This window comes from Nyctibius grandis, chromosome 22 (genome assembly GCF_013368605.1).
Source record: "Nyctibius grandis isolate bNycGra1 chromosome 22, bNycGra1.pri, whole genome shotgun sequence".
Taxonomy (NCBI): domain Eukaryota; kingdom Metazoa; phylum Chordata; class Aves; order Nyctibiiformes; family Nyctibiidae; genus Nyctibius; species Nyctibius grandis.
In genome coordinates this window covers 5,031,866-5,056,269 of record NC_090679.1, presented here as the reverse complement: position 1 = coordinate 5,056,269, position 24,404 = coordinate 5,031,866, and the positions used below count along the sequence as shown (strand labels likewise).

At 42.9% G+C, this 24,404-nt stretch overlaps 1 protein-coding gene across 6 annotated transcripts in view; it reads right to left on the bottom strand.

Annotated features, from left to right (window-relative positions):
• Nucleotides 1-24,404, bottom strand: part of KCNIP1 (potassium voltage-gated channel interacting protein 1) — a 259,487-nt gene that overhangs the window by 15,046 nt on the left and 220,037 nt on the right. For 2 of the 6 annotated variants that reach the window (XM_068417193.1, XM_068417194.1), the window contains exons 1-2: nucleotides 4,110-4,135; nucleotides 2,194-2,335 (exon numbers count right to left, since the gene is read on the bottom strand). In XM_068417193.1, coding sequence (XP_068273294.1) covers nucleotides 2,194-2,335; nucleotides 4,110-4,120 — 153 coding nt within the window. In that variant the 5' untranslated portion in view covers nucleotides 4,121-4,135. Of the gene's footprint in view, nucleotides 1-2,193; nucleotides 2,336-4,109; nucleotides 4,136-6,991; nucleotides 7,014-9,977; nucleotides 10,011-24,404 lie in introns of those variants that run through there. The other 4 variants (XM_068417191.1, XM_068417190.1, XM_068417192.1 and 1 more) reach the window with 3 other exon arrangements.

Here is a 24,404-nt window from a genome sequence, read left to right as displayed (position 1 = left end):
GCAGCCAGGCTGAGTGGGGCCTCATTCTCCCTGTGTCCATTACAAGTGCCTGCAAATGGCCCTGTGATAATCCAGGTGTTGCTTCATGATTAAACAGGACCTGTGCAAGCACTGAGAACAAGCAGTAAGTGCAAGCCAGAGAGAGAAAAGTGACTGTATTCCCACCGGGATTTTGAATCTCCAGATGGCACTGTAACATCATCCCAAAAAGCAGACGGTTTGGTACAACAGCAGAGATGGTAACAGCTGAGTCAGTTTGCCTGCTGTGCATAATTACTCATCCCATTGAAACCATGATTTACAGGCTACAAACGCTAAAGCCGCCCTTTCATTTCAATGTAAACCTTGGGTATTAAAGCTTCGTGCACATTATGTGCGTAGCAGCTGGAGGAAAACAAACTGCTTTGTCCTAACAACCTGATGTAAAACAAGATCTTGCCAGCATTGCCAATTAACATCAAGACCTTCAGTGAGGTTTTAGGTCACAAATTAAATACACTTGTCTATCATTCTTGCCCTGGGAGGTAGTGCTTCTGTAGCGCAAAGTAAAATTGGGAGGGGGGAGAGGTAAATGTCAGATCTGCTGAGTGAGCTGCAAGGCTGCCTCTCTGTTTTGCTTTGTAGCTGCTGGCACAGCCAGCCGCTCCTCTCAGCGTGGAGGAGAGCTCTCCCACACAGGATTCCCACCAAACACAGCAACACACAGGCATTTCAGAGATCTTACCAAAACACAGCGCTTGAGAACTCCCTGAGTTTAGTCTCCCACTGTAGGCATTCATGTCATGTTAGACTGTACGCTAACCTGCCAAGCTCTCTCTTAAAAGCCATATGATTTCTTGCTGACTGACCAAAGCATGAAGAGGCTTCAGAATATCAGTGTTCAGGGGTTAGAAAACTTCACACGTGAAATGACCTCCTATGTGCAGCAAAGGCTGTACAAATACAACACGTGCACCAAACAGAGAAATACAGAAAGCTGAGCTATGCCTTGGCCTGCTTAGTTGAGTGGTGAAATAAAGGATGAAACCACCAGTCAAGTCTACACTGGAGATGTGATTCAATCAAATTTCAAGAATCTATCAAAAAGAAAGGCCCTTCTCAACATGCAGCAGGTTTCCCTCAACACTGTCTGTATTTAAGGTAGCTCAGCTTTCTTTTGGCAAGTTTTTACCCAATAGACTTGACTTTCTCTTTCCAAGAAATTTCAGCATTTCACCGTGACAGTAGCTGAAATGCTGGAGCTGTCCTGCAAGACAACTTAAAATCCACACTGTGTTTATTGAACTAGCTTAATACTGATCTATTAATCATCATAAAAACATCAGCTGGTACAAACCACCTGGGTGACTAAATCCAGACCCTCAGGCAACCATGTAATGAGTATTCATTCTTCAAGGTCCATAAAACATCTGCTCCATGTAGCCTCAAAATTCCCTGTTTCTATTTATTATGATGAGTCCCTAAGAGGCGGCAGCAGGTGACCTCGTAGCTGAGGCTCACGGGGCCGCAGACTCCCTGCCACCAGGGAGAATATGGCTGGAGTGATGGTTCACGAAGATGAGCACAGTGCTGCTCTGTGCACGCAGTCATGCCAGCTGGCCTGGTTCCTGCTTTCACCTAAATCTGAAGCCTCTCTCTTGTCTCCTCAGTCTTGATACCTGTTTAATTTTGATTTCTTTTTAGCTCCTGCCTCTCCAGCCTTATTTCTTACTTAAGTAGGACCTAATAGTCCTAATGTGCTCTAATAACGTCTACTACAAGAGCAAGATTTCTCCAGCTAGAGAAAGGATAAAAAAACCAACCATCCTGGGCAGCTTATCACAAGCAAACAGTACTGCTCATATTTGAATATGAGGAATTGACAGCAAGAATTAAATAAGTAACCACAAAAACATTTTCAGGTTATCCTGAAGTACTGGCACAGTTCAGGAAATTGCAGTGTGCTTACTGACATTTGGGGAACAAATTTAATGAGAACATTATGTGCTGAACATTCATCCAAACCCAGTTTTAGGCAGATTATGGTACCATAAATATTAGATGGAGAGGCAGATTGTGCTCATTTTGCTGTGGTAGGGGAGATCAAGCACAAAACTACTAATGTTTAGCAGGGGAATGGTACAAAATGCAGCTGAGCAGTTGAGGCTGGTAGGGACATACATACTAGACTGTTCACTGCAGCATTGTTCTTACATTTTTAAATCCTCTGTAAAGCACTTGAAGTTCTCTCTTAGTGAAATTGGTTTGTGCTTCAAGCTGCTCCAGTCCTTCGGGTCTATGGCACACCGTAGTCATTTCTAATTCATCTTCAATTTTATCTGAAAGAGAAGACAGGAAAATATTTATTTTAGTTGTTACCTTTGCTCTATTGACATGATGGATAGGACAGACTGGATTTCAAGAGCATCAGAGAAAAAAGAAACCATCAACAGAACTGATCTGTGTAACTGTTTTCAACCTCTTGAAAGCAAAATAAAAGCCATATGAGTAAAGCAATAGCTCACATTTCTTACTGGGCTGCCAATTAGCTCCCCATTCACAAAGCTGAGATTGGTGGTGAGAACAGAAGGGCAGGCAGCAGATATGTTGCTCCGAAAAGCAACACCAGATATTCTTATCTAATATTCAAACAGCATGGAGAAACAGGCCTTTCAAAGTACTAGCTTTAAAGAAAGCTGTGCAAATATAAGTGAGAGAGCAGCATGCTTAAGCATATTATACAATGACATTATACTGAGGGTAAACAGTGAGGGAAACTCTTCTGTGTGCTAACAAAAAGCTTGCTATAAAGACACTAAAGGTCACTTTAATCTTGGGAGAAATTCAAATGATGTCCACAGTTGCTATATCTGGAATGAATCCAGCCTGCATTCACATGGATTTTTTGGGGGTAACAGATAAGGAATGAAAAATACTTCTGTATTTTATTCAAGAGAATGTTCTCCCACACGGAAGAAAAATACTCGAGACGTATCACATCCCGTGTTACCATAATCTCACCTCTTTTCCGATGCGTGTTTTTACCCATCAAGCCAATTTCCCCAGCAGTGTAGGTGATGCCCAAATATATACAGATGCTTAATGTATGTCAATTTGAGATTCTTTAAACTTCAAGGACCAGATGCAGGTTTCAGCTGACATGAAAAATCCCACCTGCATCCAAAAGTTGCTTGGCATAAAAGCTGACACTCCCCTTATTATCAAAGCCGCGCAACTTTTGCCCTGTAAAAGTGTTTTAGGTTATTGGGCTCAAGCATAACCTAGGAATTCCTGCTGAAAGACAAGGATTTCACAAGAAACGTGCAAGGAAACGGAGTCACTCTGAATAGAGGAAAGGCACGAATTCAGAGCAGACTGGCTCAGTGAAAGAGCAGACCAGAATAAAGCTCTCTTTTCATAAGTTAATTAATTCTGTACATACATATGAAGCTTATTAAGGGAGGACACACATAAGTGAGTGATAATGGGTAATTAACATTGGTTCATTGTTTCAGTATTAAGAAATCAGTTTGAAATATTGGTGAATTCAGGATGAGCCATCCTCCTACTCCTCTGTGTCTGGAGTTTCAGTTGTGGGGCTCGAGTAGTGAAAATACGTAGCTAAAAACACTGCTCAAGGTCCCTTGCATAACAAGGGAATAAAGGTAAGAGAGTGTAATAGCATGGGTCAGGAGGAGAGCATCACAACCATTTATGATGCAGAAAAAATTACTGAGTGCTGGCAAGAGGCCAGAAGAGGCCTGAAGGAGACACCTTCTCCAAACAAAGGGAAAATGAAGAGTCTAGAAATTATAGCTCCTGTTAGAGGAAAGGAGATGGAAAAGGATGTCTGCTACAGGAAAAAGAACAGATAATGTGAAATAATGGGGGAAGTGCCATTTTCTTTGAAAGAGAACACATGCCACAAAATGAAGGAATGCAGAAGCTGTAAAGAGAGAAAAAAGTGGGGAAGAAATTCCTTAAAATGAAGGAAGGGGAATGAGTGGTTGAAAAAGGAGAGGAAATCCATTTAGAAGGGAGCCACATTAGGGAGACTCATCACTAATCCATACATTGTATGGGAAATACCTGTTTACCTTTGGTTAACAAAACACATAACCCCCAACTCCTTCCCCTCCATTTCCCTGCTGTCCTCCAACGCACTAAGCCATTTACATGACCTTGACAGTTGTTTCGTTTCTCCATAGGGAGCCACGCATTTTGTGCTGTGCGGTATATAAGCAAGTTAGACTTTGAGCCTTGCTCTGGTCTGTAACCAGTTAAACATGCCCAGCTTTCCACTGACAATTCCTGTTGATTGAGTCACTCTCAAGTTATTTAGAACTTCAGTCAATGTAAAATGCTGGTTATCTAGTCTTTATATCCTATAACATAATTCAACAGAGAGAGAGGGGAAGAAAATCTATGCAGCCTCACATAAGTGGTGAGGCTGATGAGGGAAACGAGCCTGTTGGATTGCTCTCATACTCAGTTTTATGTTCCTACAATGTGGCTCTTCACACGGTTTCTACAGAGGCAGGAAAGGTGCAGTGAGAAGTCACACTCTTTGCAAAAGCATTTTGGTATGACTGATTTTTGGTGGGTATTTTATTTGCCATATACTTCTTAAGCAACCAGTTTTCCAAAACACTTAGTAGAATTTGTGTTAGTATTCTAAAACCCAAGTAATTAAAGAAAAAGGTCTCACTCATGGAAAACTTGCTCTATAGCTCCGTGATAGCTTTAAACAAAATTTACAGAATTACAGCTCAAAACTCTTAGTTCTTTGGCTTATCCAGATGTCCCTTATATGAGCAGAGCCAAAATTAGGGTCTTGGAATTATTTTTTCAAAATATTCTTGAATAAAATATTACTTGGTGAACATTGTAATTTAATAATGATATATTGTCCTTTGACAATACCAGCCTCATTCAGTGAATCATTATTTCGAAAGAGTGCAATTCATCTTCTTCAGCTTGGCCTGCAAGAATAGGGTTTTCCAACAATCAGTTCATGAGCGTTGGTCCCACAAGGCAGATATTTCTATGTTACAAATAAGCCAGATTATTGTTGTAGATTTGATTTTATTTCCCATGCTGAGAAATGTGGCTCTTTTCTTTATAACAAACTGCAGAAAGGAAATTATGAAAAATTCATCCCCTTCAAAGGGACACTCTCTTTCTTCCTTCCGTTCTCTATCCCAGAACCAGCATTAATCTCTGCCTCTGAAGAGGATCTGATGGTTCCCTGTGGGTTAATCCTTTCATCTGCTTCCTCTTCCTTTCCCAAAGGAAATATTTTGAAACTCAGCAAAAAAAAATTGTGAAGCTTTAGATCTGGGCCAAGGGGGCACTCAGAATGACACCAGACCAACAATTTCCCAGTAAACACAGTCAAAAAACAGTAGAAATTGTTCCTTCAGTAGAAGATGCCCTGACGCAACAGGGCAGTTCTGGGCATTTCTTCGAGCCTCACTGCAGAAAATAAATACAAGAAAGACTTATTAGGTCATTTTGTTTATCACTTGCCAACAAAGAGGTATTTTCCGTCTAGTTTCACAATATCTGTCTTAAAAGATAAAACTTATTTTAGGAGTAACCTCTTCGCATTAACAGGCCTCACAGACCAAACACTCCCTCCCTTGTGTTCATCGGATATTTACTTTTAAACTTTTCTCAGTTGCCATCGCATGTTCAAAGATTTCCCTTCAGCAACATCTCTGTCCACCCCTCCTCCCTTCCTGGTGAAAGCCCGCAGTGGGTGTAGCACAGACCTCGGGGTGGGAGGGGACCTGTAGCTAGGGACCTAAGGACACAAACTGCTCCTCTGTGCAAATCTATTGTTTCCAACTCAATAGTTCCCACCCACCACAGATTTTTTTTTTCATTATTTGTTTCCTTTCAGTGTTTTCTATTAAGTCAGCTCTTTTAAACCTTTTTTTCTTCCATTCTCTGACACCCTATAAATTAACCACAGTAACCCTAGTGGCAAAAAAGGAGATTGTCACTTCCTCATCTGCCCTTGCCTTGTTTCATATTTATTGTGTTTTGTCTTATTTACATTTTCATTATCACACTGGCTCAATCCCTCCCAGCTCTTCAGGGATGTCACCGTATGAAATATGAGCCCTTGCATTTATAAACACTGCACGTTTATTAAACTGAAACTCACTTTATGGTGGTGAGTGCAAGCAAAAGTGTATATACATAGATACACACATGCAAATTGAAAGTTTTATTAGGAAAACATGATGATAATTTATCTAATGTCACGTTCTTCCTCCGTTTGGCCTTGTTTACAGCTTGCTGAACACCTTGAGAGATTTGAGTGTGGCAAACAGGCACGCGACTGGTTTAAAGTTAATTTTCTTCTCCTTCAATTAGCAAGTGCACAAACAGACCTCGGGACTGATCACAGACACTGCAGGGGATGCGTGGTCACCTCCCCAGCTCGGTGACACGTGTGACCAGCCGCAGCAGAGATGAGATACAGCTGTTGCTTACAGCATCCCTTTTGAGCTGGAACTAAGCCCTGCCCTGCTCAGAGACACTCACCTCGGGGTCTGGGTACTGTACAGCTGATTAGTGAGCACTGCACCTTAGCAAATAGGCCCACATTTATTATTCCAGTATCTCAAAGCACTTTTTTTTTGTTGAGTTATCTACGCTTACCAATTAGGTGGACTCAGTAACTAAAAGCAGGAGGTTTCTCCTGCTTGCAGGTAACTGATAAATGAGAATTCTTTTTTAAAATTTTTTTTTTTCAGCTCCAGCACTTGTTGAAATCATCCCTGGACTAATCCCTTCCACACCAGACAGCTGCAGGGAGTTGTGTCCTAGGCTGAAGATCACGTGCACTCTTAAGCTGGAGCAGAAGATGCTTGTGCATTGGCTTAGCTGTTTTTCTTGCGATGTGTTTAAAACTGGAGGAAGGAGAAGTAGCACCTTCTGATTTAGAACTTGCCTCTGGCCATATTTTTATGGCCGCTTTAATACAGGGTATGAAGTCTGCCTCTGGTAGAAGCACCTGTGATCATCTTACTCCAAAGTAGGTCCAGGCTGTAATTACTTCATTTTGCATTTTTGTGCAAAACATCATCTCTATTTGCCTAGCCCATAGGATAGGCACATTTTGTATATCAGACAAAATAAATAGTGGCTTCAATTTAAAAAGAAAAATAATCCTGACATACTTGTATGCACATGCATCTTTTATGGATTCTTGCTAATGAAAGATATTGTATTTCATTTCTCTGCTGCTTGCTCCAGAGCAGAGAATGAATTTTCATTAAAGTAGATCAATATTTTAACTGAATACACTTTGGAAATTACTTAACAAAGCTTGGTTTATGCATCCTTCCCTATTTGTTCTAATTTTACCTTTTGTTATCTTTACAATTTGAAGATTTCCACACTTAAACTGCCTGCAAATGGCCCCGTGTTTCACTGCTGTATCACAGAATGTTAGGGATTGGAAGGGACATCGAAAGATCATCCAGTCCAATCCCCCTGCCGGGGCAGGATTACCTAGACCATATCACACAGGAACGCGTCCAGGCGGGTTTTGAATGTCTCCAGAGAAGGAGACTCCACAACCTCTCTGGGCAGCCTGTGCCAGTGTTCGGTCACCCTCACCGTAAAGAAGTTTTTCCTCATATTTATGTGGAACCTCCTGTGTTCCAGCTTGCACCCATTGCCCCTTGTCCTGTCAAGGGATGTCACTGAGAAGAGCCTGGCTCCATCCTCATGACACTTGCCCTTTACATATTTATAAACATTAATGAGGTCACCCCTCAGTCTCCTCTTCTCTAAGCTAAAGAGACCCAGCTCCCTCAGCCTCTCCTCATAAGGGAGATGTTCCACCCCCTTAATCATCTCTGGTAAACTCTGGTGAACAGAATTTGCATTTCTCCAAGTGATAAACTGGAGTAATTTAAGCCTATTCACGTAAAAGCTGTCTTTGACATCTACATGCCCAGGGAGAAAATTGCTTCGTCTTTGCGGAAAACAGATTTTCAGCCACAGCTGGGTGCTTCTCTCCATCACAGAACCAGGCTGAGGGACTCAGTCCTTCCCTTACCCATGGTAAAGACAAGAAAACTAATGATTTCGAAGGAAAACCACCTGCTCCAATATTTCACTTTTCCAGATCTTTCCGTTCCATTGGACACAAGTCCTTTATCTACCATGTTATGGAAAACTTTGTTTCATTGTCAATTTATCTTAAAAATAAACATGTAACGCACATCGAGGACAGCTACAAGAACCGAGGCGCTGCCCCAAACCAGCTCCTAAACATGCAACACCCGCTGCAGACCCCATCAGTAACTCGGCAGCACTATCAGCAGAGGAAGGTGATGTGCCACAGTCAGCACAGAAGTCGAGCCCTAAAATCCTCTGTTGACAGCACATCTTCTAGTAGTCCCTTTAGTGACCTATTTCCATGCAAAAACACCTCATCAATATTCTGCAGATCCAACAATCCTTTCTGCAGAAGTGGAAGAGATTAAGTTGGTCACAGCCAACGCCAAGGTTGTATTCGTGTACTATACAATAGGAAACGATTGGGTGTTATTTACCAGCTGCTTTCTCAGCTGTGGTTTTGAATGGCCATCGAGCTAAAATTTATTAACCTGCCCATCCTTCCTCTTGCTGGCAGCTGCCTCTACACAAGCAACATCTTGCACAAAAGCACAGGGTTGGTTTCCCTGGGCCAAACTCGCTTGTGAAACACAAGAAACATCAAACACCTTTCCCACAGCGGCCACCTAAACCGCTGTGTTTCCAACTGCAGCGTTTCCAGCCCTCCAACCTGTGTGTCTGGCAAACGAGCTATAGAGATGCCTCATTATACCGTTAGGGCTGGCCAAGGACAACCCAAGGCCCAAAACATAGTTTAAAGGGAGGGTGTAAATGATGATTTAATAAAAATGCAAATGAACCTGTCCCCAGCTTCCGAGGGCTGCAAGGTGAAACTCCGTAACGCCAGGCTCCATGGCTAATGGGAGGATTTTGAAAACGTGTTGCTTATAATAAATTCACTTTTTGTTAAAGAAAAAGACCAAGATGTAAAATACAGCTAATATGCCCAGTGTTAATTGTAAAACTGACAAATATTAGATGAAATGGGTAATTTTACAAATACAGCAGAAAAAGATTAAATTATGTGCAAGAATTATTAGACTGCATCTTATTTTATTAAAAAAAGATTAGCTATATTTTAGAAGCAAGGACCTGAAGAAAAAATTAACTCTAGTTTTTCCACAACATATTTGAAATTAATCTCCAGAAAGAACACTTGTTTGGCCAGATCTCATAGGAAATATTTCTGCAGACACTTATCAACTCTACCCATCATTAGAAATCGCATTGCTTTGGCCATTCCCAGGTAGGAGACAGTAGAGTGTCCTTCCCGTGCATTGGACCTTACTTGGGACAGCATTTTCTTTTCTATTTTCCTTGCACATTCCCACCTGTCTGTAGCAACATTTATAAGGGAAACAACTTGTCAAAACAGGTGGAAATCCACTGAAAGATTCCTGGATGCTTCTCCGCTTTTCCATGAGGATGCTACGGAAAACGTGCTTTTGGGACAAGGGCTTTCCTCCAAGCAGCCATTCAAAGGTGAATTTGCAAATAAACCTCACTACAAGGGTTAGAAAATTGCTTCACTGATGATTTTTGGAACATTCCCACTGATACCATCTAAAAACTTCAACAGAGTACCTGAACCGCTCGAGTACTTGACTTAGCATGTCATGCACCGCACAAACAGAAGGACTGGGAGGTTGAGTGGAAGCTCAACCTTCATCAGAGTGGACTTGGATGCTCCCAAGGCTGCAGCCTTACCCAGGAACTGGGCAATTTTCAAGTACCTGTATTTTTGTTTGCTGCCAGCATGGAAATCAACTCAGCCAGCGGAACCTGTTTCCTAGCTTAAGAAAACTATTGCTACAAAAATTATATGACCGATAGAGTCAAACTGGTGTAAATTTTACCTCTCTGATACACGTAAAACCATCGGGCGGGGTCTAGGAAAAAGTAAGAAAAAAATTTAACGAAAAGAAAGTGACAACCATATACAACTTTGTCTTTTGTTAATTTTAAGGTGACATTGGGTAGGTTCTGCAAGTGCCATGGGGTCCTCTTTCCCAGTGACTGTAAGATTGGTTCCAGGTGCATTTTACATGTTTTTTTTTTTCTGAATTGCCTCTTTCCCTCACTCCAAGGGACAAGAAAGGAAGTCAGAGCTTGCTGTCCCCTGCATGAGCACGGAACGTGGGGCAGCACGTGAAGAGAGGCATGCATGCAGTCATGCACTCATGCAAGCACCCATGCGTACAGCAAGACAGCAATGCAGCAGTCATCCTAGCACCTCTGACAAGGGGTAAGGAGGACTTTGCATGCAATTTTTGAAGTCTGCTGAGGAGCAACGAGAGGGGCCCCCAGCGTTCTGCTTCCTCTCCACAGCTCAGCTCTTTGACAGCTGTAGAAATATAAAAGTGATTAGTAAGGGTGAAGAAGTCTCAGGTGGTCTGGAAGACTCAAACTGGTGCTCTTTGCAGTCACTTCACTTGCAACATGGTCATTTTGTACTGTCCTCACGTCCCCTGGGAGAAAATTGCATTAGTAAATTAGATTAAAATTTAAAAAAAAATATTATTTTAAAGGTATGTATATGGCTTCTCATGGCATCAGCTTCTTTTTACTGAAGAACTGGGTACACAATATGATCTGCAATAGCCCGCAAAAGGCGCAAGAGTTTTGGTCAGAATTACTACCTATTTGGTCAGAATTACTACTTGCAGCTCCCTGGCCCTGCCTCCAGCCCAGGCAGTTCCTGCCCTCACAGTCCATCTGGCATCACCCATTTCCTTCATTTCCTCATAGTCTGTGCTTCCAGCAGCCCAAACCTTCCTAAACACCCTCTCACCACTTTATTGGCTCTACAGTATCTCACCTCCTGCTGCCGCCGCCTGGGAGGCACCACTGAGCCCACCTGGTTTCCTCTCCCACACCAGCCAGTGCATTTTGCCCCACAGACGCTGCATCTATATCCCCCCAAAGGACACTAGGATCAAGTAGGCACCAAACCTGAGCAATTCTCACTGCTGTGTGTTTCCCTGTAGAGAAGGTTACAGGAAAAGCAGTGTATGAAGACTGTCTAAGCTCACACTGCACATGCTGCACCAGTCATGGTTTTCCTATGGGTAGACAGAGCCCTGAGACCTTCCTCTGCAGCTAAACCTTGCAGCAGCCCATCTGCAAAATCCTGTGGTGCTCCTGAGCAAGCTGTGACCAACTCAGGGCCTGGAGCTGAAGTCTTAAGGCTGAGAAACTCCACCACGAATTCTTTAAAGCCATTTAAACAAACCTCATGCTCTATACTTCTCCTTTAAATAGAAAAAAAAAAGTTCAGAAGTGAACATGCATTTGCCTTCTGTCATGTTAGAGAACGTGACTTACACACATTGCAACAGTATTAAGCTGTTGGAAAGGTTGAACCTCCCTTCATTACTCTCACTCTGAGCTTTTACTTTTAGAAATTTAGCTTGCTCTCGATGGATCTTTGGGAGAGGATGTTAAACTGGTGCAGGAATAGAGACAATTTGCTCTCCACTGGAGATTGCTAGTGTATCTGGCCACAGACAAAACTGGCAGAAGTAAATATCAGAACATGGCTTCCCAACAGCATCACATATGTGCTGAGAAAACGCCTGGTCAGGTAGTACTGCTGAGTCGTGGTCCTTGGCCTCACTAACTCTGGCTCAGCTGTTCTCAACCACAGAAAGGAACAATTCAAGGAAAACTCAAGACCAACATACGAAAACCACAGCAGATGCTCCAGTTGGCTGCTGCAGTGCAAGAGCGATGGTGATACTGAAGATAATCATGAGATAATAACAGAACTGAATCCTGAACGACTGGCTGCTCACACACAGGGATATCATTCATAGATTAGTGACTACAGAAACCTCCACACTTTCCCCTTTTGAAATGAAACTTCAAAAATATTTCCAAGAGAAGCTGGTTTCAAGAGCAAAGAGCCTACAACAAACCACGGACTTAAATTGTATACGTAGACCACAACACATACTAGAGACAGAGCAGTACGTACTAGGACCTTAACTGAAAGCACACAAAAGACAAATAGTAAAATTTAATAAACTCTGCTGTACCACATGCACTGTAATCACAAGACTTTTTAACCTTCTCGATCACCAAGATAGGTTAGCAATAAATAAAGAGAATGAGCAGGTTGCTTCAAGAGGCTCTGAATCTCTGCTGAAGCAAAAGATGTTGAACCATTATACCCATGAAATCACCCACTGCCAGGGAAATGCCACTTTACGGGGTATCCTGAGGACAGGAAAGAAAAACCTCCCATGTCAGATCTAATAAGCACAGTTCTAAATTTTCCTGTTGGCTGCAAACTAATTTCCATTGACGAGAACAAAGAAATGTAAATGCAGTCATTAGAGAAAGCATGATAATAGTGTCCTGGTTTAGGAAGGGTGAAATCAGTGAATAAAAAGAGCTAGAGTACACGGAGAGGTCCCACTGTAAATACTGGGCTTAAAAACATCAGGACGCAGCAGAGATGATTAACAGATATCAGGAAGAGAATAGATGTGCTGCAAAAAGCAAAAAAAAAAAAGAAAAATGATCTATTTTTTCTATATTGGGTAACCTTGTGGGTTATCAAAACTTCAGACTGTAGATAATATCTTCTGGATATAAACAATGTTTTCTCTTCCGCTATACAGAGAGAGGAAAAAAGCCCTTAAAAAAGAGAAAAAAGCTTCTTATAACAATACATTTGTCTTCATTGTATGAAAAACTTCAGAGAGCCAGCTTTAAACGGTTCAATTGAAAATTAATTCCCTTCCAGATTATTAAAATTAGAACTAAGTTTTTGGTTCACGGTCTATATTTTTTATTTAACACTGAATTGTTCTTTTGTGAAAAATGGCACTTTTCAATAAGCTCATAGAAAAATTCTTAATCATAATCTCAAATTCATATGCTTATGTCTACTTAGCATATTGAATAGTACAAATAGGAGAAACTGTGATGCTGCTACCACCACTTATAAAACCTCTTCCGAAAACACGCAGAAGCAGTTACTGAGGACTTGATTATTTGTTATCTCTTCCGAGAGAAGTCTTATGATTTACTTTTTTTCCTAAAACCCCCAGGTTATGGATTACTTTCTGGGCAGCAAAATAGAGCAATTTCTGAGCAACTATGGATCAATGAAAAGGGAAAGAAATTGGCAGCAGCTCAGTTCGTCACTTTTGAGGATTATTTCTAACATGCTAGTTGTTTGTTTACAAACAGCAGGTAATGCCATCACCAAACCATCAGGGCTGTGTGTGTGGAACAGGGCTGCCCACCTGTACGTGACCAGGGCGAGCTGCAACAGAACTGTAGCAGGGAACCTGATATAAGACACAAACCATACAAATCCAGTTGCATTTTTCAATGTCATTTGACTTAAAGTATTTTCTTTCCTTTGTAACTTAAAGAAAGATGAAGGAAAACCAAACACAAACCTTGCAGGTACCAAAATCAGATGCAGGAAGCAAAGACAGGGAAATGGAGAAAAGAGCGATTGAATTTGCAGCCATATAATCCTATTTCAGCAGTGACGTGCTAATAAGATGGTTACATTTCCCCTGCAACCTCTGCATGGCAGCATTTTTTATTTGTGCCCATGCTCAATTCTCTGAAAGTTCATAAACTATCTGACCAACAGTGAATCTTACATTGCTCCAATTGTGCTGGCCGGGAAGCCATTACGCACCCCAACATTAATGTTTGACTTTGTTCCTGTTATCTGAGCAAATAAACATGGCAGATAGCATTTATTTCAATGCAAACCCCAGTCCTTTTGTGGAGCAGAGTTCTGGCAGAGGGTCTTTTTGTCTTACTTTTAGGAAACCAGAGTACTAGAGTGCTGTAGGGTGGGATGGGACATCAAGCTGGCCAGAGATACATCTGCCTAGGTCTCTCATTTATCAAGCAGCCTTTCAAAATCAGCAGGCAGGTTTTTTTAGACTCTAAACCAGCCTAATGGTTTCTTTAATAGAATGAGTTTAAAGGAACTTAATAGAATAGATATAAAATGGCTTACGCACAAATTCCTCCCTGCCAAACATACGGAGGGGATGGGTCCTTAGCTCCAGGATTGTTTTCAGCCAGCTCCATTGCCTTCTCAGTTACAGGAGCCCCAAAACAACCTTCCCTGCCCTCAGGGAGAAACACATTTGTTCCATAAACATAATAGAGTCAGTGGAAAAACTACTGTCCTGCAGTTGTGTCACATTTGGTATGAAGGAGGCAAGTAAAAGCCTACAACAGGAGCTTTGCCCTTGGCAGGCTCTAGTTAGGCAAGTTGAAAAACTTCCATAAACGATGTGATCTGCTGCTTCTCTGAGTAGTCGGGGGGAAGGGGGAGGAGGAAAAAACCAACCACACAGAAGAAAAAGATCTCAGGACTTGCCTAGTGGCTTGCTGCAGCACTGTAAGCAACAAAGGCTCCTCTCGCCTCCTGCTCCCAGGCAGAGCTGCTCCAGCGCGTACACCTCACAGAGAGGAACCTCTTCTCTCTCTCCAGCCCTGCGCAGCGCTACCTTCATGTCTGCTGAAGGTACCACTGGCTGGTAACGTCGAGCTGGACACAGTCCCCTGCTTAAACCAGACACCTCTGCCCCACCCCTCGTCCTCACTTGTACGAAGAGCCTCTCAGGACCAACAGCCTTTATTTTTTTTGGTACACTTCAATCTTACTCACTTTTGAGTGATCTCATGAGCAGCATAGTATGAGCACATTCCATTTCTCAGCATTAGTCCTTACTGTTTAAAAAACCACATTTCCCTACATTGTCATAACACAGCAATTTACACCACAAATAAAGCTTCACGTTACACTACCCACACTGGAAAGTGAAACGTGTACTCTTGATTATTTTTGTGCTTTGTAAGAAACATAGTACATCACTTAGCGTTGAAACAAGATATTGAAATGCCATTTGGTAACACACCAATTCCCAACCGAAAAGAAATAAAAAATTAAAAATATTTACATACTAACTTTTTATATAGTTGAATAATTTTTTCATGGTTTGTTAAACAAATGTATTTCCTGCAATACGTGCATTTTACAGGCCGTGAAACCTGGCTGCACTTTCCATTTTACTCTGTTAATATGAAATTGTGAATACATTCAGCATCGCTTCTTCAATTCAGCTGCAAACATCTCTGCACAAAAGACAGCTCAGGCTGACGGACAGTCACCTTCTGAGAGTAATTCTATTCTGTGCGTTTTGTTGGGGCACTAAAGGCTATCTCCCCCAAGTACACACAATTTTAGTTCAATAGATGGGTATACAGCTCACAGTCTCATAGGTTGGTGGTAGTCTGGACACAGCTCTAGGCAGTGTCTAATGAGTTAAGAGATGTGCTCATTCCCACAGTAAAACCCTGGATCAGCTCCTCGAACACCCTTTTCCGACGGGTGGCCGGCTGGGGTGTGCCGAGGGGCACAGACGCCACGTGCAGAGCAGTGCACACACACTAGGCACTGGGAAAAGAGTTTTCAGCACTGCAAATCATCTGCATCGCGCTCAGCCTCAGGAACTCAGGTCCGGGCTGGAGTCAGGGCAAAGGCATTGCCTGGAGCTGCGTCCAAGCTACCACCAACACTGCTTGTGTGGTTTGCAATGTCTTCTACTGTTTTCCAGAAATTCTTTAGCTGCCCCGACAGTAATCCAGGCTTCACCTTATACAATTTTTTCCCAATCATCAGTATGAACTTCCCAGAAGAGGAGCTTCTCTGCCTCAAACACAATTTTATATCCATGGAGGACCTGAAAAAGCCTCTCTGAAGAGTTCATCCCAGGACAAGCACCCACAATCAATCCCTTTCAAACACTAAGTGGCACTTAATAAGTCATGGCTACAATTAAACTGTAGGATTGCAAGGGGACAAATGATGAAGCATATTCCCCACCCTCCCAAAAAACAACCAACCCCCAAACCCAACTTTCTGCTCCTTCTCAGGTACCCTGCAGCTGCAAACCTCAAGCCCAGCAAGAAAATCCTCCCAGCACATTTAATGGCCTCACAGCAGAATTCACAACAAGTAATTTCCTAAGGGAATCAAAGGAACAAACATTAGAATACATCGTTCCCCTGAAAGAGGAGTTTTGCAGAACTTGCAGTATTTTGCTGGAAACACAAACCAGTTTATGCAAATTACTTCTTACATCCTTAGCAGGACTTGGACTGCAGAGCCCAGGTATTCGAAAAGATGAATGTCTAACACGAATTGCAACGCAACCTAAAAGCTCTCTTGCTTGATAGCACTGATAGCTTCTTTCAACCTCCTAGTCATGATCATCAATAGCATCAGCAGCATTATTTGCTCACGATAACGCATTACAACAACCAGGAGTGCTGTTTCACAGCATTCAACTGCTTATGAATCTATTTCCAGCCCTGCCATAGAAGTGAATTACACCTCAGTAGCTCTCTGGCAGAACAGGAAGGAAAAAAGGCAATTTACTCATCAGTAAAATGGGAATAACAACACTTATACACCCAGACATGCTTTCACAGTGCTCCACGCAAGTCCCCTCAACTTCATTAGCACTCAGTTAATGCATCTCCCAAGTTACAAATGCATCTAGCTTTGTACTTTGGTCCTGTGCTGTTGCATTAGACAAAGCTCCCTCCAGTTACACCAAGGACTCTCTCAAGACTTGATTTTTTTTCTACGTTGATATTTAGGCAGCGCTTAAAGTAAAGTATTTGCTTCTAAAGCACTTCAAGTACTTCAAAGAGCAATCTAAGGAATGTAGCCAAGAGTAACAGAGTGATGAAGCCGAACGATGACCAACAGGCAAGCATGCATTCGATTAAACAACCAGAAACAACAGGGACTCATCTGAAGGAGGTGCACCAGATTCTTTCACCATGTTCCCAGAGCCACTGGCAGTACATGCTACCAAGCTTCCTTCGACCCTAGCACTAGTATAACAAATCAGGTTTAATATGGCTGGTGTTGTACGAACACGTCTATGCATCCACTGCCTTACCCAGAAAAGTGGACATGTGGCTTCCCAGCAGGAAGCTGACACCTTTCATGCCATGCTCCATCACAAGGCTTTGTAACAAGAGCCATGAATCAGCGATGTGGAAGAGTGTAATCCCAGAAAAGAGCTAGACTCAGAGCTGGTACAACAGGGAAAAACCCAGCTAGCAGAGAGTAGAAATCATTTAGTCTACTTTACTGGCATTGGCCTGAGAAAAGCACAGTGAACCCGAGGGAACAGCTGTGAACCAACACGTAACGTGGTCACTAATCTTCTTTCCAAGGGCAACACCACCAACTTGTCCTGAGTGGTCTGCAGTATTTCATAGAGCAAGCTGAGCAACACAGGGTGATTTCCAAAAAGGAGATGAGCATTCAGGATAGAGGCACATTAATTCTGCGACTAGGCTTGCTCTTTTTGAGGGACTTCGCCTGCTCAGGCTCTGTAAGAGAGCTCACATTGCAGAGTTGTTTCTGTGCTGCAAAATCAGGCGCTCTCTAGATCTGGGGCAGGTGCTGAACTCCAGCTAGCAAGAATCCTTTGCTGTGCAAATCAGCAGCAGAACTAAAGCCAAGTACTGTCCTGTCTGCAGATCAGAAAAAAAATCAGTATTCCAAAAAGCTGCAGTTCTCGGCACTTCACAGTCTAGCACAACGTGCCCTGGGAACTTTCAGCATTATTCTCACCTAATCAGTGCTCCTCATTTCTATCAATCTATTCAGACTTCGGAGAATTTTCTTCTTGGAAAAGGTGACACATAAGAATGTTTGTCTTGGGTCAGACCACAGAGTTCATCTAACCCAGGCAAGAGAATAAGAAGATGATGAACACAGAGTGATACTCCCAAGAGCCCTGTCCTGGTCTCCAGCAATCTGAGTTCAATTTCCCAATCCAGAGCTGAGGTCTTTGCACCCGAAGACACGCAAAGCTTTTTAATAAATTTTGAGCTTATATACTTTCTTCATATGCACAAGTGTAATATAACAAGCTTACCTGCTGTATTAAAACGTATTCTGGATAGCACTGAGCATCATTGCAGGGAACAATCATGTTCATGGCTGAGACCTTTACACCACCCAGCTGGGCTCGCAGAGGATAACTCCCCTTCTGGAGCTTGACTTGATCCTGGTCTCTACCAGTTATATCAGTGATCCTGAACTCAGGGTCCCGCCATTGCACAAATACATAGTAGAGACAGTTCATACACCAAAGGTTTATCATCTCAGCAGGAAACAAAGCATAGGGAGCATTCTTTCCATTTTAGCTGTCAAGAACAAGTGCTCAGAGCAGAGCAGCTCTTCCTGCGTGCCAAGGCTGTGGCATGCCTGGGCAGCCCTGGCTCACAAGCATTTGGTTTACAGCTGCCCCTCTGTGAGGAGATTTGCTCAGAGTCACACAGGGAGCCTGCGACAGAACTGAGGTTACTCTGAGATACCCACAGTCACACCTGGATAGAGGAAGAAATCCACTGTTAAAGGTCATAGTTTGTTATTTATTTATTTTCTTTAATTTGGTCCTGGATAGAGATGAAGAACAGAAAATGGAAAAATGTTCATGCAAATCCTATTTCCTGAAAAATTATTATCTGGCTAACGGCACTGAAATGTCCCTTTCCCCGACAGTCTAATAGCTGGAAACACGACAGGCAGCAGCAGAGGGGCAGCCCCAGCCTGCAGTGAGGGGCACAAACCCCCCATCCTCACAAACATCAGTCCTGCAGAAGAGCCATTTCTTATTGACAGGTAATTAGCCTGGCAGAAAATTCCTACCACAGCTACTCACAGCATTAAGCTAAGAGCTTAAACACATTACTGTACTTGTACTAGACTAAAGTTTAGATCACTAATTACCACTTGAGGAAAAAAAATTACATTGTGGAAGTCTCCCACACATGTTTTGTTAAGGTGCAGAGAGAGCAAATAAAGGATACAGAGGCAGCAATCTCCTCAGAACAGTGGCATGAAGCCAATGGCCTTAGATGGGTTCCCCTGGCCTGGGAGATGCAGGGCGAGCTGGGACCAAGGCAAGATTTTGATTCCAAAGCAGCAAGGGAGAAGGAAAACCGTAAGAATATGTCAAGTCAAACTGTGATGCTTTTTTCAGAAGAAATATCAGAAACTCTTCAGAGGGCACTTAATAAATGAAATAGTCATGGGAGACTTCTGAATTATAAATGAAGCCACTGAACTTAATTTTTTTTCTTTTCTGGAATAGGTTATTCATCACAAAACCTCTGATGAGCCAAGACAATGCATTACAAATGGACTTATTCTCTTTGAGATGAATTATTGCTGCCAATGGTTTATTTCTCATTGAAAAGCAAATCAGACACTTCAAGTCCCTGATTCATTGCGGCACAGATTTCCCTGAACACTGGTTTGCTCTAGCTTTGAGTTAGAAAAAGGCTTTTGGAAGAACAATAATCAATGAATATATAATGTGGAAGAATCAAGCAATCAGAAATAGTAATTAGTTCAGTGACTAATTCAAGGACATCTTATTCTTGGGTTAGTATGGGAAAACCAGAATTTTACATTTGTGCATTCAGGCAGGTTTTAACTACAGTCCAAAACCTAAGTTGTTTTCCCCTCAGAGGCACCTTTTTTGAACAGGTGGGACTACATACGCTTGGCACTGGCTGCAGAGCTGACACAAGAACTAAGCAGCCATTCGGAAGGTGAGGATGAGTAGACAATGGTGCAAGGCCAAACACAAACTACATAAAACCCTTATAACGGACACTCTTCATCACATACACAGTGTTTGAGGTCACAGTTGCAGGGAATCACAAAGCTGCAGCCTCACCTGAGATTTCTTTATTCTGGACTGGGACTTTTCACCTGGAGAGAGAGTGTACACACACATATATGTGTGTATATGTGCATTACATTCTCATCGACAGTCTCGCTGTGCCTTCCCAAAGGCACGCCTGGGCTCAGCCGCTGCTGGTCGAGTACCTACGTGCACCACAGATATGACAGACTGCCGCAGCAGCCTCCGAGCGAGGACAGCCAAAGCTTGCTGGGTCCGTCGCCGCCCAAGGGCCACATGCTGCTGCAGGCTGGTGCTTCCCGGTGGGTGCCCCACAGCCAGGAGGGACAGAAGGTCCCTGTCTGTGAGCCACCCTTGGGTGTGTGGGCAGCTTGGCCTGAGCTCCCAACAGGGCACTGAAGCTGTTTGGAATTCAGATTGTTTTGTGGGAGATCTCACTCTTCCCAAGGTGATGTTCCAGATTGGGAAAATAAATTAAACCCCCTTATTTTCCACAGAAATGGAAGTTTTGACTGTGATTTGGAAAACCTAATTTTGGAAAACCTTTCAAGTTTCATTTCTCACAAATGTTCACAGTTCACTGTAATACAGGCAGAAGCCATCTCCACCTGCACCATGTTTGTGGTCAGTTTGTCTCAGTCTATTTACAGTGCAGCGACTCTTGGCAGCTTTTTCTCTGCTAAGTTACCCAGTTCCATAGATTTTTTACTTCATTACTGGGAACTACACAGTAAATGAGCAGAGCTGTACCATTTGTATCCTCATAGCCGGGCACCTACGCTGGAATTCTGCACAACAGAAATTCCACAGTAAAGATCGTTAAAAAAGAAAAATTAGTTATTTCTACTTTAGCCTTAAGTTTCAATTTCTTAAAATCTGTTCGTTTTTTAAACTGAAGCTTTGTACGCTTTTTTTTAAAAGCGGAAACAGAAATATATTTATTTTCCCAAGCTGAAAACACACGTAGGTTTGCTCACATTTATTTAAAAAAAAAAAAAAAAAAGAAGATTTTGTTTTGTTTATTAACATACACATCATCCTGTTTGGAACCAGCAGTGTGTAAAACAGACTGCCATATAACTACAAGGCAATGCTAGCAGCCCCAGTAGGAGTGTATTTGGGAACAATTTTCCTCCTATAATAGCAGACAGGACAGCTCACCACCACATTATGGCAATTCACCTGCACAAAGCCTATAAAAAGTACAAATTGCTTTGGTCTAGGCAGGACTGAGGAGTGAAACACCGCTCTTAAATAACCCCGCTACCCATCACATCCAAATGAGACAGTATCACCCAAAAGGACTGCTTCTCTCCGTTTCACAGTACTGGTGTTTAAGTTGAGCAGATTGCTCCAAAATGTGAAGCATAATTAAGCAGAACATAAGTACCAATTAAGCTCTATTTGCACAGAAGAAACTGCTTAAAAAATACTGTTCCAATACACATCCAGATTTTTCAATAGGACATGGGAAACTTTACCGACATGCATGTGCTCACATAAGGGCTTTCTGCCGAAACGCCCAGTATGTGACTGTGGGGAGGTGACCGCCCCAAACCTCACCTCGGAACGGAGAGCTGGCGGTGGGCATGGGCTGTATTTCTGCAGGTATGTTGTCAGTGGGCAGCACCTACACCTCAAGCCTTTAAGTGGATCTGATCTCAAGAAATATGTGGAAGCAGCCAATAGTGCCTCGACTTCTTGTTCATAAAAAGTGCTAACATCCTAATTTCTGGTTTGACAAGAAGCTGAACAAGAAGTGGGTCTACAGAACATTGACATGAATGAACACTGCCTAAAACACGCTTCTGCCACTAGTGTCTCTTTAAGTACAGCCTACGTACTTCTTCCTGACTCAGAAATAGAGCTGCTTTAAGTCTCTATATACTCATTCAAATTCCTTAGTCACATCTTTAATCATTGCTCTCGAGCGTTTTGAACGCAGACAGCCATACATCAGGTGTTTGCTTTTATGTGTACGCACCACTGCCCAGGACTGAGGGCATTAGCTCATTGAAACTCTCCATCCAAATACACGTCAGCTCCTGATGTTAATCAAAAAATAAGAAAAGCCCATCCAACACACTAGATTCTTTGGAGTTAGTAACACTCCAACGTGAAAGCAATAATTTGTTTCAAGACACCTAACGGAGATTTTATTTCCTTACAAAGAATCCTTTTGCCAAGGCTGTATCTTGCCTGTGGGGACGCTCCCAAGAGCAGCTATTTCAGTCAACTTCCTTGGCCGCTAATCCCTCTGTGCCGTCCCAGTTGCTCTTTGCCCCTCACCTTCCCCTGCGCTCCTACTCCGAAGAGTGGCGTGAGCAGCCTCCAGGTTAACCGGCTCTGAGCCGCTCTACAGAGGAAGCGATCCAGGGCAGCTTCCCACGCCCGCTCCTCCCGAGGACGGCGAGCATGCGCTGGGCTGCTCTGCAAAGCCTCGTCAGCCCACAGCAGGCAGCTTCAAATTTTATACGGGGGCAGAGCAAATCTCACGGGAGCATTTTGATCCAGCTTTAAGTGTTCAGAGAATTAGTAGAAGATGATTTAAAACATCTCCCCTAGGAATGAGATGGGAGTTTTACTAGGAATCGCTAAAAAGTTGTTTCGACGCGGTAGCACTCAGGGAAGCAAACAGCTTCCAGCTAAGCCTTTCCTTTTAGTCAGGAGTTCAGGTCTCCCTCCCATTGCTTGGCAGGCTACAAAGGTCTGCTGAAACCCTACAAGAACCCATCAAGTTTATTCAGTGCAGTGAGGAGATCCCTTCTGGAAGTGCCCGTAGCCACTCGGGCCTTTCTTTCAGTGAGCAAACAGAAACACATGCCCAGTGTGAAGATGAGAAGATTTTTTGCATTGGTTTCTATGTCCCACTGAGAAGCATAAAAATCAGGGAGGGGGGAGGACAGAAGACCAGACACATTGGTACCAAGCAGTAAGCAACCCCATAAAATAGGGGCCAAAGCCCAAGCCTGCCACACATATGGTGATAGACCACTCTGCCATGGTCAGTACACCAAATATACTGGCACCATACACCAAAGCAAGTGCAGAACTGAGCTAGACCTCCCTAAACTCCCACACAGGAGCCAAACCAGTAGCAGTCACCAGCCAGACAGCAAAGCAGGGAGCTGAAACCCCAGCAGAGAAGGTAGGAAAGTTTGAGAAAATAAGACAATAGCTTAGTAATTTCCACAACTTGGCCCAAGGAGTGGTGCTGGGAACCTCAAAACTTCGTTCCTGTGGCAAAACGTTAATAGAACAAGCACAAAACTTGCTCTCATTTTTCTCTTTATTCTACTTCTCCCGAAAGGGCAATAGGGACTGCCTGCCACAAGGCTCAACTCTGTAAGACACACCCTGCCTAGGATGTAGATGCAACCAACTACACACTTGATGAGTCACCACAAAGACAAAATACATAATTGTTTAAAACTTTACTGTGCTGAAGTTACAAGTTTTAAATTCTGCTAATTTGTCTAAGGATCTTTCTGCTTCTGAAACATTAATTTTCAGACTGGAAGGGGAAGTCCATGAGGTTTATGGCTTCTCAGCCTAGGGCTTGGCTTTGATCAACCCCCCTAAAAATACTGGCAACAGAGTTCTGGTCTGTTTTCAAAATACCACCAACAGAGAGCAATTTGAGGCTGATAAACCTCCGTGCTTGTAAACACTGGAGCTGCTCGGTTTGACAACGTCTGAGGACTTCTGCAGGCAGAAAACAGACACACAACTGAGAACATGACCAATGCCAGAATGCAGCTTATTAAATTTTCATGCTGACTCTGATTACTTTCATTTAGCAACACAGATGTGCAACCAGGATGAGGAAATATAGTGCCCACGAGTACTGGGAAATGGCTGGCAATATGAGCAAGACTGGGAAACCAGTCACTTAGAGCAAATGCTGCTCACATGTGTGCTTATCAGCTCTTATCAGTGACTTGATTTTAAAGCAGCCATAAAAACATTTTAATATATTAGGTTTCATAGTTCCAATTCTTCCATTCTGTTTTAAGGAAGTCAAATAGTAGTCCACAAACGAGTAAGAAAAAGACAGGAGAGCATTGCTAAGAACAGTTTTTAAAAAAAGGTCTAGGATCTACCTAGGGAAGCCTAACCTGTCTGTGCAAGTGCTCCCTCCTACTTATTTTAGGCAGAAAGAAACATGGAGCTTGAAATATTTTAACTGGAGTGTGTGAAGAATAAAGAAGGAAAAATTCTCTTTCTGAATGCTTCAGATTTCATCTTGTAATTTCAATTCCCCTTTTAATCATCTACAAGACATTTAATAAAGCTTTGGCCTAATGCCAGAATAATAGAAAAACGGAGAGTTAGAGCTTTGCACGTACAAAGACACATAAAGGGAGCCTTGTGCAGCTGGAATCAGCGTGTGCTGCCAGCCCTGCTCCAGCAGCTGGGAGCCCACCCTCCTGCCCCGGGGCAGCCACACCAGCCCAGAGGTGCGGGGACAGGGCACCGCTGCCCTTCCTGGCAGTAGGGACAGGTCTGGCACCTTCACCTTTCTCTTCTACTGTTTGTGCCTAAAAAACCCCT